We start from the raw sequence: 18,914 nt of genomic DNA on the forward strand, positions 1-18,914 counted from the left end.
TGCCAACTGAGCATATGCGCCAAAAACGTCTCAGGGCGCCAACCAGCACTTGCACAGAGGACTTGATGGAAAAGGGCAAGAAAATGCCCAGGACGTGACCTCAACCTGATGAAAAAATACCCAGGAGGCGCACAGGAAATGACAGCAACCTGATGGAAAAAGGCGGGAAAATCCCCAGGAGGCGCACAGGAAGTGACCTCAAACTTCCTTATATAAGCCCAGCCCAGACACTACCAAATTGCTGGATTATCTTCAGCACCCCCTTGTTTCTGTGCTAGTTTTTGATCTGTCTGAACCTGTTGTGACTTGGAAACCTATTTGACTACTCTTGATTGCGGCTTCTCATTGACCACGGATTTGTACCTTAACCATTCTACTTCTTTGCCCCTTTTGTACTTAGCTGCCAGATTGGAACCGACTCTGGCTTGAATCTCGACCATTCTTCTTTGGATTAACCCTTTTATGCTTCGCTGCCCAACTGGACTTGACCTCGGCTTGGATCTTGGACTAAGGCTTGCACGGTGCTCTGCACCCCTGCCACCCGGTGTCCACCAAGTCTCTGTCTCCATCTCCAGAGGCTTTAAGGACCAGAGGTGCGAGGGAGGCACCCCCAATACTTCGGTCTCACATCAGGTTCATGGCCCTCGTGACAGTTGTATTTTAGTCATCTAAATTGTTTTAGTCATATTTTATTCATTTGAATTATTTTAGTTGCATTTTTAGTCATCTAAAAATTGTTTTAGTCGTATTTTATTCATCTGAATTGTTTTTGTCGTATTTTAGTCATGTGAATTGTTTTTGTCATATTTTAGTGATGTGAATTGTTTTAGTCGTAATTTTTTTTTCATCGGAATTGTTTTAGTCCTATTTTAGTCGACTCAAATAGTGTTAATTTAGTCGATGGAAATTTTTCATCTAGGAAAACGAACACTGTTTTCTGCCCACGTTTCCGCTACTCTCAACGTGAACAGGGCCTAAAAGGAACCCCAAACATGAGCAGGAGCCAGGTGAGAAAATGCGTTTTGGCTCTGGGACAAAATTTGGTACTTGAACTTCTTTGACGCGTGTTTTTTCACACGGTGGGCACCCCATCAAAAAATCAGATGAAAAATACCCCTTTCGAAAGCGATCGTACGGTAATCTGATCGTTACCACACACACACACCTTCCGAGAGCCGATCAGGACGGTTCATGCAAAATTATCCGAAGAGACAAACACAAACATTTTTTTTTTTTTGCTGTACAATACCAGAACGAACGATTTTCATTTAATTGGTACAGCTTTTCGTCTGAAAAAAAATAAAAATCGGAGGAGGAAGATCACTCATGCTCGGAAATAAAAGAACATGTTACAATACAACACATTACATAATTTCTGAAGTTGTATTCTGTCCTATGAGAATTTTCGGAACTTGAGTTACCTCTTCATTATCCATATTAGACCAGCATACAAAAAAAAAAAAAAAAATGGCGGATATTCTCATGGAGTGTATGAGGCTTTAGGGAACAGTAAAGCTGAAGCGTGTCCGGACCCAGCCTGCCAGAAAGTCTCCATTATCCATTCCAGGGCTGTGTTTTAGGGAGTGTCCCCCTGTGGAAATAATAATGTCACTCTCAGTACTCTCTCTCTATATATATATATACAACGTCCTCTCTGTTTCTCTGTCTCTCTTACCTAATGACTAATATTCTCCTCAGACATCAACCACATCCCCCCCTCAGCACTGGGTGTGCCCCGTCCTCTCCTCAGTGACACACAGAGGCGGGAAAACTCTCCTCACGCTCAGCCGCGCGTCACGTGACGTCCAGCGACGTCCGCACGTCTGGGCTGCGTCACGGGGGCGCGCGTTGTGTCAGAATCTGCGCTGCGTCTGAATTGAGTTTTCCCGCGTCTGGCCGGGAACGAGGAAAAGGAGGAGAGCGCGCTGTGAGGTACGGGGAGCCCGGCTGGAGGACGGAGCTGGGGGAGGGGGTGTGCGGAGCAAACTGACGGTTGTGATGTGACCGGCAATATCCAGACACCGGTCCGGTGCTGGACAGCTGACGAGGGGGAGGGGGTGACTGCTGGGGTTCTGTCATCTCTGTGTGGTTTATGATGGAGGAACCGTTTATAATAAGATGAGTCCCAGAGAACTCCCCTCTGATGATCTGAGGCTCATAGTCCATGACTGAGGACCGTCCACATATACATGTCAGTGTATGGAGCTCATCACTTAACCACTTCAGACCCGGAAGGATTTACCCCCCTGTACTGACCAGGCCATTTTTTTGGGGGGGTACAACACTGCGTTACTTTAACCGACAATTGCGCGGTCGTGTGACGTTGTACTTGATAAAATTGACGTCCCCCCCACAAATAGAGCTTTCTTTTGGTGGTATTTGATCATCTCTGCGGTTTTTATTTCTTTTGCTATAAACAAAAAAAAGAGCGACAATTTTGGAAAAAATTCTTATTTTACTTTTTGCTATAAAACATTCCCGATTAAAAAAAAAAAAAAAAAGTCTAAATATCTTCATAAATTTAGACTAATATCTATTCTTCTACATATTTTTGGTTAAAAAAAATCGCAATCAGCGTATATTGATCAGTTTGCGCAAAAGCTATCGTATATATATTTATTATTATTTTATATATTTATTATTTTATATAATAATAATATTATTAATAAAAATATATAATTTTTTTTAGCAGGACTGCAACATTGCGATCGGACACCTAAACGGACATTTTTGACACTTTTTTGGGGGGACCAGTGACATTACAGTGATCAGTGCTAAAAAAAATATGCACTGTCACTGTACTTATGACACTGGCAGGGAAGGGGTTAACATCAAGGGCGAGCAGAGGGTTTAAATGTATTCCCTCCCTGTGTGTTTCTTAGGCCCCTTTCACACTTCTCCGATCTTGGGAGTGCAAAGTCACATGACAAGACGTAGCCCATGATGTCCAATGACAACAAAACTGGTCAGACTTTGATGCGAGTTGCGGTCCACAGACCTCGAGTTTACACCGGCGTTCCCTGAAATCGCAGTTAAAAACCATTCAAGTTGCCGCAGTGTGAAAGGGGCCTAAATGTGTGGTGGGGGGGGGGGGGATGGGCTGCCTGGCACAGCACACAAGTCCGTCTTCCTTTATAGCAGAAAGACAGGATCTCTGATCTCCCCTGTCAGAACGGAGATCTGCCTTGTTTACTATAGCGGATCTCCGTTCTGTCACTGCGGGGAACGATCGTGGACATCGAGTCCACTGGACCCGCTGATCGGCTCCCCCGCTGGGCAGTAGGCGTGCAAGAACCGACGTACCGGTACGGCGATTCGCGCAGCCGAGCCAAACTGCCGCAGTATACCTGCGGCGGCTGGTCAGCAAGCGGTTAAAAGCATAACTCCAGACATAAAGCCTTCAGTGGAATATATATATATATATATATATATATATATATATATATATATATATATATATATATATATATATATAATTCCTTACTAACTACAAAGGATATAAATCCTCCTTGTGTGCTCCAAACGCCTTTACAAACCCAGATTTTTACCTTGTAACACCAATCAGTTTTGAAAGTGCAATTCGCTAAGAGTTTTGCTTTAAATGCAATGTTTTGAGCGATACTTGCAGCATTTTTTTTTTTCATGTGGTAATTATGCTGGTTGCTAGGGAGCGGGCCGGCCTCCGCATCCTTAACAACGGATGACTCATCAGCTCTCCGCAACTTCAAGAAACGTCTTGCCTTTGTGCTTGCCAACAAGGGTTTCTCCACCAAGTACTAAGGGGTCAATTAACTTTACCCCATGCGATAACGTGGTCATGTGACTAATTTGCTTAACTGATTGCATGCGCTAAAAATAAAGTCCAATTAAAAAAAAAAATGATTATGCAGTATTTACTGCAAAATGAAAAATGTGTTGGTAAATATCGTTAAACCATGCAGTAAGCTCCCACAAACGGAACACAGTAAAAAAAAAAAAACATGCAATATTTTATCACCAGGGTTTTGTTGGCGGGTATCAAATGCTTTATTTGTCAGAGCCTGGCGCCCCCTGCCCCCCCCCCCCCCCCCCCCAAATAGCTGGCTGCTAAGGAGTGGGACAGAAAGCCACATCCTTCACAACAGATGACTGGCGGGTTCCCCGCTGACAGCTGAATGTAAAAAAAACATGCCGGCAATTAAAAATGATGGGAAGAAAAAAACACAGCGTGAGTCCTCCCTAACGCCCCCCTCCCCCATGCATGCCAGGCCCTTTGGGTCTGGTATGGATTTTAAGTGGAACTCCATTGAGACACTCCTGGAAAAGGTGGTATGTGTTGCATTAAATGCCCATCAAATCTAGGGTCGCCGCGGCACCCGCTGCATGGACCCCTCTGCGTGGGTCTCAACCAAAACAATAATATCTGTGCGCTGCGTCTTCAGAAAAGACAGAGCAGCAGTGCGTTTCAATTTATCTCTGAGGCCACCGACATTCCCTATGAGAAATTTCAGCCTGGCCATGGTAGAAGCATAAGGTAAAATAACACATGGGTCCCACACAGCCTATTAGCAAGCGTCAGCAGATAGATGTATAGCAATGCATACCACCCAGTTAGTACATGAGCAAGTAGCAGCACATATATGGTCAGATATAAAACAGTCATGAAAGAAATTCACCATTAAAACTTAATAATTAAGGCTCGGTGCCTGAAACATCAGGGCCACCAACTGGGGTGACGATCTTGAAAAAAAAGTGTTCCAGCAGGGGGGCAAAAATCCTCTGACAAGCACTGTGTGCGGGTGGGTGTTGGGAAGAGGTTCCCCGTCGTCTGTGATGACAATGGAAGTCCAACCGCAGAGCAGGGCCATGGCCACCGGAGGCAAAGAGCACAATGTAGTCCCATAGATGAAAGATGTTAGGCAACATATGATGCAACCCGATCGGTAAGCTGCCCGACAGTATGAACAGGGTAGGTGCACTAGAACAGTAGGAAAGTAGCACTAGCACCGTAATAAAACAAACAATTCAAGTACAATGCCTCCATCAAATGGGAAAAAAAAAAAAAAACAGAGGTCACAGGCAGCATCATGTATGCAGGTGGCAGAAAAACAAAGCGGATGCCTAGGAAGTACTCCCGGCTCAAGCAGGATTCATTTGGTCAAGCCAGTCATTTGGGAGCTCCCGGTTCCTCAAAAAACCGCACACGGTCCTCTCCAACCACACGGAGACGGGAGGGAAATAGCATGGCAGATTTCAGGTGGTGAACTTTTAGGCGCCTCTTGATCTCAGTAAACTGACTTTGTTTCCTCGGAGAATGCCACGATTTGATGATTATGTAGAGGTATATTACCTTTCTCCCTGAATAGACAGCATCCCGATCTTTATAGTTAAAGCAGAGTTCCACCCAAAAGTGGAACTTCCGCTCGTTGTACTCCTTCCCCCCCTCAGGTGCCACATTTGGCACTTTTCGGGGGGAGGGGGGCAGGATTTGGTGAAAAAAGGATGTAGGTGTGGCGCTGTTCTAATTAGGCAATATACAATTTTCCCGTTTTGTTGGTCATCTTTTTTGCACCCTTTACAGTGTGCCAGAGCATGTATTACAGATATAAGACAGTATAGGAGAAAAAGCCCATACCAAGGGGATAGTCAAAAAAAGCATTTCTTACAGTGAAAGTCAATACTTGGACTAATGGCAATTTTTGTACTAGAGGTAATAAAAATCCTAAGGGTTATGGGGCTGATTCAGTTTTCCTGAGTGACATGTAAAGGAGTGATGGAATGGTGAAATATGTTGGAATGCTATACCCTCTGCATGGAGCCAGCATCCATGTCGCACAAAATGAAGATGAGGTGTGCAGATAATGGGGTTGATTTACTGAAGCTAGAGTGTGCAAAATCTGGTGCAGCTCTGCATAGAAACCAATCAGCTTCCAGTATTTTGTTGTCAAAGCTTAATTGAACAAGTGGAAGTTAGAAGCTGATTGGCTACCATGCACAGCTGCACCAGATTTTGCACTTGTTTGCACAGTTTTGATAAATCAACCCGAATGTGTCACAAATAGGTAAATGAAAAGTGAAATAAATGATCAATAAAATAAAATTGTAGAATGTGTATTACAACCTCTGGCAGTTGTTTGACATCCTAAATTTAAAATCAAAACGTGTACATCAGAGATGTGAATCTAGTAGTAAACGGTGAATTAAAAATGGGAAAAAAGTAAGCTATTTAAATATGTGTGTGTTGTACTCTCTGGCGGGTGCTGATCAGTGTGTGAAATATTTGCCCTCCTGGATTAGGCCTGGTGTACTGGTGATCAGAAAAATTTCCAGAGTGATATTAAATTCTTATTTGCAATACATTATAACAAAAATACAGTGCTTGAAAAGTGTCCAGTGCTTGCTGAAAATTGCTTGCTTAAAAAGTGAAATCTTAAAGACGTCTTCATTAGGTGACAGACAGTGATTTGTGCTCCTACTGTGAATGCACTCACCGAATGGCCTCACCCCCCGCAGGGGTACTGCGCATTCACAGTATCTGCCACTGTGTAGCAATTCCTGGAGTCCCTCTGAAGGCGGAGCTCGCATGGCTGTCACTTGCGTCATGCCTGTGTTGGAAAATGCTTCCCCCCCCCCCCTCCAAACACAATTTTATTTTTATGAATGTTGGGCTTTTTTTACTGCTGCATCCTCGACAATCTTTCACAGGTATCCTGTTCCCACTTCCGGGAGCCTCAGCCACAGGTATTGCCGTCACTGACCGGGCTCTCCCTCCTCCTCGTTCCCCGGCTGCCGGGCCAGTAGGAGAGAGGACCGGAGCCTTGCGCATGCACAGTAGGGTTCCTGGCGCGAAGTTGTAAGACTTCACTGCCGGATTCCCTTAATCGCAATGGTGGCGGCAGCACCCGACAGCTGCTGTGCCGACATCCCTGGACTCCAGGACAGGTAAGTGTCCGATTATTAAAAGTCGGCAGCTGCAGTATGTGCAGCTGCTGGCTTTTAATTTTTGCAGCGGTGGGCGGACCCACATGGAAGCGCTCCCTGAGGTGTTTTTTTTTTTTTTTTTTTGCAGTATAACATGCACTTTTTTTACCCTGAAAATAGAGGGTAAACCGTGCCTGCGTGTTGCACGTCGATATCTGTTTTTTTACCAACAGGGGGCGGGGATTGGGCGGTCTGCCCCTGGGTACCACCCATTGGGGGGGTGTCAGGCTGGCCCTGGGGCAGCGCTGGCAGCATACTTTAAAGTTCAGAAAACATTACTGCCAGCCCTTTGTCACTCTCAATGTAAAACTAAGCCTCTAAATCCCTCAATTAATGTCGCTCTCCGCCTCCTCCTCGAGTGTAGCTTTTGATTGGAGGAGAGCGGCCACGTGCCCGGGTCCACGAGAGAGAGAGAGCGGCGTTAATGTAGGTATTTAGGAGCTTTGATTTACAAGACAGTGACACAGGAGACGCTGTGTATGAGAAGGGGCTGGCAGTGATATTTTCTCAATTTTAGAGCATGCTGGCAGTGTTGTCCCAGGAGACTGGGGGCCTCGGGGGGGGGGGGGGGGGGGGTCTGTGTGTTATGCAGGGGGCTGTGTAAAAGTTTTTTTGTTTTTTTTTTTCCCCCTGAAACTTCCCTCTTAAAGTTAAGGTGCATGTTATATGCCGATAAATGCGGTACTTATTTCACTCACTGCACCTCAGTTTATAACATTTGTATTGTGTGATACAATGATATAAATTACCAGTTAAACTAGTGCAATGCTGAATAGCAAAAAATGGCCAGGTCATGAAACCTTCCAGAGGTCAAGTGGTTAATCTGAACAATCTTGAAGTTTGTAAACTTAGTTTGTGATCCATCACATATATTTACCTCCTTGCATTCTGTGAATATGGGTTGCTGTGTCACATTTCACAGAGCCTGCCTTCTGACCTACAGAGGTGCAGAGAGGAGGAGTTACAAGAGGCGGGGACAGTACAGGAATCACTGCTTGCATGCAGCAAAGTATCATGGGATATGTAGTCCTTAGAAATGGATGGTTAACAGCCGAGTAGAAGTTGCAAAGCATGCTGGGAAATTAGGAAAGAGATGGTCAGACAGATTTTTCAAGTAAGTCTATAGTGGATTGTCCGATTTAATTGTGTTGCTATTACAAAACTGATGTTCTAAAATGAAAGTGTATGCTGTGACCTGAGACCCCCCCCCCCCCCCCCTTCTTTTTGAAGTGACCTGTTATGCCCTGTACACATGACCAGTTTTGCTGTCGGAATAAACTCTGAAGGTTAGCAACATTCCTCTGCGCTGAGAGATAGAGAAGAGATATACAAAGTAACATTTAGTTCTTTTAGATCAAAGAGATGAACTTCGGTTTGTAAATGAGTTCAGTTTAACCACTTAAAGGGGTTGTAAACCCTCGTGTTTTTTCACCTTAATGCATTCTATGCATTAAGGTGAAAAAACACCTGGCAGTCACCAGCCCCCCCCCCCGTTTTACTTACCTGAGCCCCTTCATCTCAGCAGGGACGCGCTGTCTCTCTCTCCACGGGGTCCCGGCTCTTGATTGGCTAGATTGATAGCAGTGCAGCCCCCAAACATTATATATATATATATATTTGTAGCAGAGACCCTAGAGCAGTGGTTCTCAACTCCAGTCCTCGGGACCCACCAACAGGCCAGATTTTATGTATTACCTTGGGGGAGATGCAGACTAGAATACGGCAATCACTGAGCAGCAAGTGATATCACCTGTGATGTATTTCAGCTATCTTGCAAACCTGGCCTGTTGGGGGGCCCTGAGGACTGGAGTTGAGAACCACTGCCCTAGAGAATGAAATTGCAGTCGTTGCAATATTTTATGTCGCACTGTATTTGCACAGCGGTCTTTCAAGCACAATTTTTTGGGAAAAAATACACTTCAATTGATACAAAAAAAACGGTAGAGTCAGCCCAATTTTTTTGTACAATGTGAAAGATGTTACGCTGAGAGAATCGTGATCTTTATTCTAAGTAAAAAAATTTGTGATTCTCCTTTTATCCAGAATCGTGCAGCTCTAGTCTGTAGTGACAGATCGATCAGGATAGTGGGAAGCACTTTTTAGGTTGCTGTTGTACAGTTTCACCCCTTCATTTGAATACTTTAGGCTGCATTCACACTTCAGCTTTTGAATCGCGGGCAGATTTGCCGCGGTTCTGCCCGCAATTTGAAAGCACTGATGTGTGAATGACAAATCGCGGAACTCGCATTTAAGGCTAGGTTCACACTGCTGCGAATTCTATTGCGAATTTGAGCCGTTGCGATCGCTCAAATTCGCAAGTCATTTAAATTACATAGATTAACATTAGTGCCGTTCACATCGACGCGTTGCGAATATAACCTGCGTGAAAAAAAGGTCCTGTGCGAGTTTACTGCGTTGCGTTGCGAATTTAGTCTCCATAGACATCAATGTAAATCGTTCTTGAATCGCATTGATTGGTTCACATATGTGCGAATTCCACCACACTACTCTCCACAAAAACCAGGAAGTACACAGGAAGTTAAGACCCTTTTTTTTTTTACATTATGATTCCATTGGCTAGACTATCAATCGCAGCTATATCCAACTCCTGAAATTCGCGGTAAAATCGCGGTAAATTCGCACTGCAGCAGTGTGAACCTAGCCTTAAATGCGATTTTATTTCAATGACACCTAAAATCTGCTGCGATTGTCGTGCGATAAATCTCGCTGCAATCATGTCACCCAGAAGTAGCTCCTGAACTTTTTTTGGGCGACGCGCTTCCCGTGATGTGGGCTGCAGCGCAATTTATCACGCCAGACTCGCGCTGCGGGTTTAGGTGTCATTCAAATGAATGGCATGTCGAATGTGAGTCCCACCATTTGTCATTCACACATCGGCGCTTACAAATCGCGGGCAGAATCGTGTCAAATCTGCCTGTGATTCAAAACGCTGACGTGTGAATGCAGGTTCAGCACAAGGTTGCTTTAAGATGCTCATGAACATATGAGGGTGATATGGCCACCCTCGGGTGTCCATATCGCAGACCACCCTCTGTGTCAGTTTCAAATCGATCTAGCATCACTCCAATGTAATTTTCTGTGTATTGATTGCTATACTGTATGTAGTCAGTGCAGGTATTCACATACTTTTTTTGTGTGTGTGATAATGACACTGTGTACTGTTATGCTATTCATGTAAGATAGTGTTGCCTGTGTGTACATTCTGAGTGTTTACACACCTCTGTTCTAAAATGAAAAAAATAAGTTTGCAGTGTGTTGCATTTCCTTTGACTTTCGGTTGCTTTTCTCTGGGATGATTGCGCTATTTGACGCACCTGTGCTTTCTATATAAATAACACCGGAATACATTCATAGTTGTATGGGGATGGAAAAATGCAACATTGTGTTAAAGGATAAGAAAACATTTTAATCACTTTTTTCTTTCTTGCTAGACCAAGAAAAATGCCTCCAAAGAAAGCAGCAGGATCGGGCCCAGGCGCCAGAAAAGCTCCAGCCAAGCGGAAATTGGCAGAGGAGTTCCCACCTGGGGAGGTACTCACCGATTCAGCCAAAAAGCAGTGGAAATTGGGACCGCCCATTGGACAGGGTGGTTTTGGACGCCTTTATCTTGGTAATTTGTTCTTCTTCTTTTTTTTTTTTTTTTTTTTTTTTAAATAGTCCCTTTTTAGAGGTTTCCAAACCTCGACCTGGACACACACTACAAAGATGGTTTGGCAATCCTATTAAAGTTAGGTTCTGAAATTGAAATTTCTCAGTCTCCAGCCAAAAACCTTTGGGGGTTTATTTTGGCTAGAGTGGAGCAGCTTAGAACCTCTGTATTCCTGTTGGGGAGATTTTACCATGGCTTCTTGTGCTAGTGACCACAAAGTCATTGAGGGAAATATCCCCTATAGAGACACATAGCAAATAAACAACTGGCAGATGTTCCAACCCAGCCTTTTTCAACCAAGGTGCCTTCAGGTTTCTCCATGGGTGCCTTGGCAAAATGCCAAGAAATTGCCAAAAAATTGTATACAAGCCAAACTGCTTGTCAAGTCTGCCTGGACAAAGCCCTGGGTTTTCATTGTGCATTATTACAACCTTTCAGCTACCGTTGTCCTAACAACCAATGACATCATTTGGTTGATAAGGAGTAAGGCTGGGTTCATACTGATGTGAATTGGATGTGGATTTCTCCGCGTCCAATTCGCATGACAGGAAAGTGTGATCGACTCTCAATGGAGCCCCTTCACATATCTCCGGGGCGACTGCAGAGCGTATTGCACTGAGGACCTGTGTCTCTTTGGCTCCCCCACCCATCTCCATCTGCACTGGGGTTCCAATAGCTGCATGAGGGTGAAGTGAAACACTGGAATACTAGTCTGTACCAGTGTGCAAAGGTGTGTTTTCTTCGGAAGAATAAATCGCCTCTTACATTGGGTGTCCTACATTTGTGTAAGTTACTGCATTATGTAAAACCTGTTCGTTTAGCTTTTTACATTTTAGAACGACATGCCTCTGGATTGTGCAAAGTTTTCAAGGATGCCTTGACTAGAAAAAGGTTGAAAAATACTGGGGTTGATTTACTAAAACTGGCATGTGCAAAATCTGGTGCAGCTGTGCATAGAAACCAATCGGCTTCCAGATTTTTTTTTTTTGTCAAAGCTTAATTGAACAAGCTGAAGTTAGAAGCTGATTGGCTACCATGTAGAGCTGCACCAGATTTTGCACACGCCAGTTTTAGTAAATCAACCCCAATATTCTAACCTACCCCCTATGCTATTTTTTTTTTTTTTTAAATCCGTAGTGAAAAGGTTCCCATTTATCCTGTTTGTGTTTAAATTTCTTTTAATAATTAAGGAGGAAATAAAAATCTAACTCCTGACCAGAATGGCTTTGGCTGCAAAAACAGATACCGAGTCATGAAGGTGTTAAAAGATTAGGGCGTAGTCAGATCTTGTCTTTTACAGCCACTACGTCTTCGCAAATAGTGATTTCCCATTTGAACGCACAGGGTCTCTTGTGACCTATATTTGTGGCATCAGGGACCTGTAACCCTTCTACTGTTTGTCATATGGATCACTACGCAAAGCTACGTTTTTTTTTTTTTTGTAAGACGTAAGATTCATGGAGCATCACTGCAGAAGTTGCTTATACAGCTAGCCTGAGAAGTTTACTTTAGTAAGATTGGGGCGGGGGGGGGGGGAGGGAGCTCTCTGTGCCTAATAATCTGGTTGTCTGTTTCAGCAGCAAGTAACCAAATGTGTGTAGATCTTTTTATTGGATTTAAAAAAGGCTTTCAAAAATAAAGGGCTGATGTTGGCCATGCCCTGGACACTTTCAGTTTAAGGCAAAAATGATTAAATGGAACAAGGCTGCTGTTGGTAATGGGATGCCCTAATCTGTTTGGACCATTTTGCAAGTAAAAGCTGAAATGTAAAGTTGACTTCCAGTTAAGTATAAAAGGGACAAGTAAACAAAGCTTGTTATTCATTGTTAACATCAAGCCTCAACCAATGTAACCTTGCTTATACCAAACCATACCTTGCCAATGCCCCTAGTAGCTGAAAATAACGTGGATGTAAACCTCAGGCATGAAATATGAACAAAGTATTTCCCTCTATAGTGTGTTCTTAAGAACACTAACGCCCTGTACACACGATAGGATTTTCCGACTACAAAATCCATGTTTTTTTTCCGACGGATGTTGGCTCAAACTTGTCTTGCATACACACAGTCACACAAAGTTGGTCGGAAATTCCGAACGTCAAGAACGCGGTGACGTACACCATGTACGACGAGCCGAGAAAAATTAAGTTCAATCTATCAGTGCGGCTCTTCTGCTTGATTCCGAGCATGCGTGGCACTTTGTGAGTTGAAATTGTGTACACACGATCAGAATTTCCGACAACGAAATTTGTTGTCGGAAAATTTGAGAACCAGATCTCAAATTTTGTCTGATGGAAATTCCGATGGAAAATGTCCGATGGAGCCTACACACGGTCGGAATTTACGACAACAAGCTCCCATCAAACATTTTCCGTTGGAAAATCCTATCGTGTGTACGGGGCATAAGTGTAATTTCTGTATTCTTCTGCTATCGTCATGAACCATTTCTGCCAAGTTTTCCTGACAACAAGAGAAATAATGGTGATGGGGAAGGAGCTCCAGGTGATTGACAGCCTCAACTCTGTTCCTGTGTGCTGTGTGAAAGTGGGGCCTCCCCTCCAATCAGCTCTCAGAGCTCTGCAGAGTGTAACTTGAGCTCTTCTCCCCCCATTTTTTTTTTCTAAACTCTCAGAGAAGCTTTATAAATTCTGCACTTTGCATGGATGTAAGCGAAGAAGAATGTAGATAAACGGGTACAACTTATGTAGGAGGATTTGTTTAATCTCTGTGTATGACCTGAAGCCAGTCACTGGGGATATGTAGGGGTTTACAAATACTTTAATGAAGCACACTGCTATTCCAGTGATCACTGCTTGCTCTCGGGTCCTGTGCTGAGCAGCTGGCCTGATGCATTCTGAACACAGAAGGCTGGCTGCTCAGCACGGGTACCAGTTAGAGAATGCTGTGCATTTTGTGAATGAATGCAAAGCTTTCTCTGATTGGACGAGGTGGAGAGATCAGGCAGTGACATTACCTGAATTTGTCTTTGTATCATAGTATCGGCCTTCTGCATCTGCTGTACAGCAGAGCTTTGACTAGAAGCTGCAAAATCAGTATGTTGCAGTTTGTGTGTGGCAGCAAGGAGCATGATGAGGGAAGAGAGCAATATGAGATGAAGATGAGCTCATCAGTGTATTGGCCTTTCTTGTACTGTTCAGTCACAGTATTGAGGGTACGGGCAAGACCTAGTTGTAAGATTTAACTCCAGTAGTGTAAAATTGGAACAGTGTCGTGCTAATGTGGTAGAACTGTGTAACCCTCAGAAATACAAATCCTTTGGCAGGTAAACAAGTTCCCTTATATGTGAACCAATAGTAGAATTGTAGGTGCCGCTCAAGGTTCCCAAAAGGTCCTCTTCTGTAATCTACCACTGGGAGTGCGGGCAAGGATGGAGCTCTTCCCAGCTCCAGATATTGATACAAAGGAAATAAAGGTCTTATAAGCTACATATCACTACCACGTGTATAGAGTGTGAAACAGCCTCAGCCTGGGCTCCAACCAGGCCCTGCCCCCGGGGCTTATTTAGTATATTTTCATTTGTGTTTGCCTGGAGTTCAACTATAAACTGGGCTTAAAGCATGCAGGTTTGTGTGTTTAATGCGTTGACACCTTCTCTTTTTATTTTTATGCACGAAAGTGATAATAAAGTCCTTTTTATTAAAAAAAAAAAAAAAACAAACCATTGTGCAATGGTTTTGCACAGAGCAGCTTGCTATGGGGGCACTCAAGCCATTCAGACACAGAGCTGCAGCTCGGCCCCACCCCCCCATTCTCCACATTGGCTCACTGACTTTGACTGCAGTGGGAGCCAATGGCGCCCGCTGTGTTTCTCAGCCTGTCAGGAGGGAATGTCCCGGACAGCTCTCCAGGCTCTCATCCACATCGCTGGATCAAAATGGGGCTCGGGTTAGGGGGGCTGCTGCACACAGGTTTTTTTATCTTAATGCATATATATTAAAAAAAAAAAAAAAAAAACCTTTTGCATTTAAGAACCACTTTAATTTGTTTGAGCTTAAAAATGCTTGCTCATGCTAAACAAATGAAATGTGCATTTTTGTTTTCTGCACACTGTGCTGGAGTGCATTGATATAAATTACTTTGAAAAGATATATTGCAGTTACCGTGCAGTAGATAGGTTCATGTACCTCCTAGAAGCTGCACCTGTTTTTAAGACTTTAGCCTTCTACACTCTGTTGAAGCAGATGCCTGGATATTAATGGAAAAGTGGGTTTCCTTAACCACCTCAACACAGGGCACTTACACCCCCTTTCCTGCCCAAGCCATATTTCAGCGCTGTCACACTTTTGAATGATAATTGCGCAGTCATGCTACACTGTAACCATGTGAAATTGTTATCATTTTCTTCACACAAATGGAGCTTTCTTTTGGTGGTATTTAATCACTCCTGGGTTTTTTATTTTTTTCCTAAAAAAAAAAAAAAAGTTTTTCTTAGTTTGTCAGTAAGTTTTGTAAATAAGTAATTTTTCTCCTTCACTCATGGGCACTGATGGAGGCACAAATATGCCACACTTATGGGCACTGATAGGCGGTACTGATGGGTGGCACTGATGGGCAGCATTGGTAGCCAGCACTGACTGGCATCACTAATGGCCACTGATTGCTGGCACTTGTGGGCACTGATTGCTGGCACTGGTGGGCACTAATTGTAATCAGGGCACTGATGATCTGTGCCCTGATTACATTCCTAGCTGTCCCCTGTGAGGAGATGCTGCTGATCGGCTCTCCTTTCACTCAGTGGGAGGTGAGGAGCGCCGATTACTGGCATCTCCGTATTTTCATGTGACCGGCTCTCTTTACACAGATCGGGGTCACGCCGTGTCCTAGCAACACGGCGCAGTTGTTCTGGGAGGCCGTCATGACGTCCACCCAGAACGAGTGCCGCACCGACCAGCCGTCATTTGACGGTGGGCGGGCGACAAGTGGTTAAATTTAATTTCATATTCGTGCACCTGAATTTGACCTTAGTCTCTGTACTGCATGATTGGAGTGTGAGAAAAAAGTGCAAGGAACCCAATCAGTTCATGTGCTGACAAGAAGCATGTGGACAGGAAGAGAAAACGGTCAGAGAAATTAAATAAACACTGTGCTGCTTCTCCTTTCCTGTCCAGTTCTGTCAGCTGTTACCAATCATTGTCTACTCAAATGCTCCAGATGTTACAACTGTATATCTGCCTACGTGGACAGATGTTTTCATCTTACCCTTGTGTGCTCCTTAAAGTGGATGTAAACCCGAAAAAATATTTTTTTAATTAAGGCTTGCACCTTGTACAGTATCGGATTTCATGTCATCTATGCCCAGTCTTGCCACGAAGAGTCAATCTAGCTCTCAGTCCTCTTATCTTTTTTTCCGTGAGATAAAAACTGACAGAGAAATGTCCATTTCTCCCCTTTGCTGTGAGTGACACGTGATTTACATATCTCATGCACAAGTGTGAGAGAGGCATTCTGTGTACTTCAGATCCCCTCCTCCTTTCTTCTCCAGCTTTTCCAGGATTGGCTGCTCCACACCTCTGCATGATTGGGCATGCTGAAGTCATGTGGTGACTTTACTGGGTTTTGACTGGATGTTAGTGATCATGGGGCATTATCCACAAGACCAGCAGAAGTTCAGTGTAAGAAATATCGATGCCTGTCCAAGGGGAGTGTAGAGGTGTGTGGGGAGTCTGACATCACAACTCCACCCACTGAGCTCCTGACAACAGACCCGCCCACAGAATCTGCAGTTTTTCGGGTCTCATAACGCAGAGGGGAGACATTTGATACATGCAGGAGGCATGTATATCCTTATAGATAACCACTATGGCAGTAGTTTAGAAAGGATGAGAGTGGGTTTACATCCACTTTAATGTCAAAGGTGTGGATTCTCCACGTGTGTACATCCAAAGGTGTTTAACCTCTTGCTGACCAGCCGCCGCCTTTATACTGAGGCAGAATGGCACGGGCAGGCAAATCGCCGTCATGTTACGCCGCTCCTTTAGGCCCCCGGAGCCGATGCGAGTGCCCGGCTGTCTCGATGACCGCTGGGCTCCCGCGATCGCTCGTAACACGGCGAGAACCGGGAGAGATCCCGGTTCGCTGAGGGGAGAAGTGACAGATCGTCTGTTCATGCAAAGTATGAACAGAGATCTGTCATCTCCCCTAGACAGTCCCCTTCAGTTAGAACAAACATTAGGGAACATGATTAACCCCTTGATCGCCCCTAGTGTTAACCCCTTCACTGCCAGTGAGATTTTTACAGTAATCAATGCATTTTTATAGCACTGATTGTGTATTAACCGGTTCCCGACTGGCGCACGCCGATGTACGTCGGCAGAATGGCACGGCTGGGCAAATGGGCGTACCTGTACGTCCATTTGAATTCCCCGTCGTGCCATTGTGTGTGCGCGCGCCGGCCAGGAGCTCCGTGAGTCGGGTCGTGGGTCCCGTGGACTCGATCGCCGCGGGGATACCCGCGATCGCCTCACGAAGAGGACAAATGGGGAGATGCCGTTGTAAACAGCATCTCCCTGTTCTGCCTAGTGACAAGTGTCACTCGATCTCTGCTCCCTGTCATCGGAGCAGAGATCAGTGACGTCACCCACACAGCCCATCCCCCTACAGTTAGTAATCACTCCCTAGGACACACTTAACCCCTCCCCGCCCCCTAGTGGTTAACCCCTTCACTGCCAGTGTCATTTACACAGTAATCAGTGCATTTTTAATCGCACTGATCGCTGTATAAATGACAATGGTCCCAAAAATGTCCGACATGTCCGCCATAACGTCGCATTCACAATAAAAATCGCTGATCGCAGCCATTACTAGTAAAAAAAAAAAATTATTAATAAAAATGCCATAAAACTATCCCCTATTTAGTAAACACTATAACGTTTGTGCAAACCAATTAATAAACGCTTATTGCGATTTTTTTTTTTTTTTTCCCAAAAATATGTAGAAGAATATGATCGCCCTAAACTGAAGAAAAAAAATGTTTTTTTTATATATTTTTGGGGGATATTTATTATAGCAAAATGTAAAAAATGCTTTTTTTCAAAATTGTCGCTCTTATTTTGTTTATAGCGCAAAAAATAAAAATCGCAGAGGCGATCAAATACCACCAAAAGAAAGCTCTATTTGTGGGAAAAAAAGAACGTCAATTTTGTTTGGGAGCCACATTGCATGACCGCGCAATTGTCAGTTAAAGCGACGCAGTGCCAAATCGCAAAAAACGCACTGGTCAGGAAGGGGGTAAATCCTTCCAGGGCTGAAGTAGTTAATGCCAATGGTCCCAAAAATGTGTCAAAATTGTCCAATAAAAATCGCAGATCACCGCCATTACTAGTAAAAAAAAATTATAAAAATGCTATAACTTTTGCTCAAACCAATCAATATACGCTTTATTGCGATTTTTATTACAAAAAATATGTAGAAGAATACATATCTGCCTAAACTGAGAAAAAAAATAGCTTAAAAAAAAAAAAGGGATATTTATTATAGCAAAAAGTACAGAATATTGTGTGTTTTTTGTTTTTTTTTATCATGCAAAAAATAAAAACCGCAGAGATGATCAAATACCACCAAAAGAAAGCTCTATTTGTGGGGGAAAAAAGGACGTCAATTTTGTTTGGGTACAACGTCACACGACCGCGCAATTGTCAGAGTGACGCAGTGCCGAATCGCAAAAAGTGCTCTGGTCAGAAAGGGGGTAAAATCTTCCGGGGCTGAATCGGTTAACCACTTCCCTACCCGCCCATAGACATATGACATCTGCAGATGGGATCTCCCATCCTGGGCAGGCGTCATATAATGTCCTAGCGGGAATTGGGGGCGCGCATGCCGCGTCACTGAGGAGCGGATGCGTGTGCCCAGCGGCCGCAATGACTGGCGGGCACTCGCCTTCGCTCGTTACAGAGCAGGACTGTGGATCTGTGTGTGTGTAAACAGACAGATCAACGTCATGTCAGGGGAGAGGAGACTGATCGTGTTGCCCCCCCCCCCAAGTCAGTCCCCTCCCCCCACAGTTAGAATCACTCCCTAGGTAACAAATTTAACCCCTTGACCGCCCCCTAGTATTAACTCCCTCCCTGCCAGTGACATTGATACAGTAATCAGTGCATTTTTATAGAATGTAATGTGAATGGTTCCAAAATAGTGTCTGATCTGTCCGCCGCAATGTCAGTCATGATAAAAATCGCAGATCGCCGCCATTGCTAGTAAAAAAAAAAAATAATAAAAATGCCATAAATCTAGCCCCTATTTTGTAGACGCTATAACTTTTGCGCCAA

General features: G+C 44.1%; 1 protein-coding gene across 1 annotated transcript in view; it reads left to right on the forward strand.

Moving 5' to 3' along the window:
- Positions 1–1,779: 1,779 nt before the first annotated feature.
- Positions 1,780–18,914, forward strand: part of VRK1 (VRK serine/threonine kinase 1) — a 66,224-nt gene continuing 49,089 nt past the window's right edge. The window contains exons 1-2 of the mRNA XM_073610319.1: positions 1,780–1,932; positions 10,413–10,591. Coding sequence (XP_073466420.1) covers positions 10,423–10,591 — 169 coding nt within the window. The 5' untranslated portion in view covers positions 1,780–1,932; positions 10,413–10,422. The remainder of the gene's footprint in view (positions 1,933–10,412; positions 10,592–18,914) is intronic.

Source organism: Aquarana catesbeiana, linkage group LG13, assembly GCF_042186555.1.
Source record: "Aquarana catesbeiana isolate 2022-GZ linkage group LG13, ASM4218655v1, whole genome shotgun sequence".
Lineage (NCBI taxonomy): Eukaryota > Metazoa > Chordata > Amphibia > Anura > Ranidae > Aquarana > Aquarana catesbeiana.